General features: G+C 49.5%; 1 protein-coding gene across 1 annotated transcript; it reads right to left on the reverse strand.

Moving 5' to 3' along the window:
* Positions 1 to 296: 296 nt before the first annotated feature.
* FTJAE_13993 (DUF1640-domain protein) lies at positions 297 to 1,128 on the reverse strand (the record flags this gene model as incomplete). Its single annotated transcript, XM_037347186.1, has 2 exons — positions 297 to 726; positions 779 to 1,128. 2 exons carry the CDS (start codon positions 1,126 to 1,128, stop codon positions 297 to 299), a joined length of 780 nt encoding a protein of 259 aa, XP_037198986.1.
* Between the last annotated feature and the right edge of the window lie 421 nt (positions 1,129 to 1,549).

Below are 1,549 nucleotides of genomic sequence, written 5' to 3' on the forward strand. Positions count from 1 at the left end.
CGGGGGCGGGGTGTCTTCTGTTGAGTCCTTGAAGTTGTTGTTAAAAGGCGCCCTGAAAGCTCTTTTCCATGAAACCCGAAACAAGGACAACACTATAGAGTACTCAGGTATGAGGAGTTGTTAGAGAAAATTGAATTGATCCGATTGGCATCAGCTCAAGCTGGCAAAAGTGGTATGTTATGCACAAATTTGATTTCGGACACTAGAAAATCTATCGGTTAAGGTGAACCATGACACTGTTTATACAACTCCAGCCCGCCTGACTCCAGCCAACACCCATACAATACACCCATGTTTTACATGAGCAATCTCCAAGCACCAAGTAACAGCGCTGCGAAACCGGTGCACACACCCATAAGCCACTGGAGCGTTTGGAACTTGACCTGCTCCAGCTTCTCCCTCAACGCAGCAACCTCCTGCTCAATCTTTGTCTCCGTCTCCTTGATCTTGAGCTCTTGGCCCACAGCCTCCTCCCTAATACGGCCCTTCTCTAAGTTAAGGTCGAGGCGCACGCTGGCTTGTGTGCGGCTGATCTCGTCGCGCAGTCTGTTACTGAGCTTGGCAATGTCGTTTGTCAATCTTTCGTGAGCTGTGCGCGTCGTGTTGGATTCGGTGGAATCGGCGGATAGAAGCTCGGAACGCAGCTTGGCAAAGTCGACCTTTTGAGTGTACGTTGCTTTTGCTGCATCTTCGCGGAGCACCATTGTCCTGGTGAGATTTTGGATGCTGTATGGTCGGTTAGTATGGACATGGTATATGCTCGAAATATAGGGCGCACCTCTCTTCAATGACATCGTTCAGCACCTTCATCATTGCAGCCGACTGCTCCTCAGTGAACCCTTCACCCTGTAACCGCTTAACAAACTTGAGCGTATCGAAGTGGTGATCTCGTTGCCTGATGGTTGTCGCATGGAATGCTCGCTTTAGAATAGGGCTTTCGGCTGGAGGGGAGCGGCGTCGAGGAACAGGACCAGCCTGGATTGATGCGAATGACCTCCTTTGATCGCTAGAAGGGATAGAGGCAAATGGCCGGGTCGCCCGTGAAACGGAGAGCGGAGCGCCCCAGCTCAGCCGAGGAAGAAGGAATCGAGGCAGCATCTCAGCTGCTGCGACAGACGGGACTGCCATGTTGATATTTGTCGGGTTGACTATGGTTATCGGGAACTGCGATGTCGGCGATGAAGATGGAGTTGAGAAGAAATCTACAAGGTAAAGTGAGCCCAAGATACGCTTGTGACGTTAGTTAATTGAGAAGAGCGGGAAACACCGGCTTTGATTGGCCCCTGAAGCTAAGATATGTCCAGCCAATTAAGGGGCGTGCTGGTTGATTTCACGACCAATTAAGGGAAGGCGGATTTGGCTTGTAATGTAACCCTGAGATCTGATACCAGGAAGCAAACAACGAAAGATATTGCTATCCCCTATTCTTTGGATAAGGTCAATACTGCTCGAATCGATTGTCTTGAATTCAATCTAAGATAAATATTCCTCCTTCGAGTCACATCGCTTATTCGCCTTCTTTGAACACCTTGGAGTTTACAAGGGCTGA

The sequence above is a fragment of the Fusarium tjaetaba genome (assembly GCF_013396195.1).
Source record: "Fusarium tjaetaba strain NRRL 66243 chromosome Unknown NRRL66243_c0000516, whole genome shotgun sequence".
Classification (NCBI taxonomy): Eukaryota; Fungi; Ascomycota; class Sordariomycetes; order Hypocreales; family Nectriaceae; genus Fusarium; species Fusarium tjaetaba.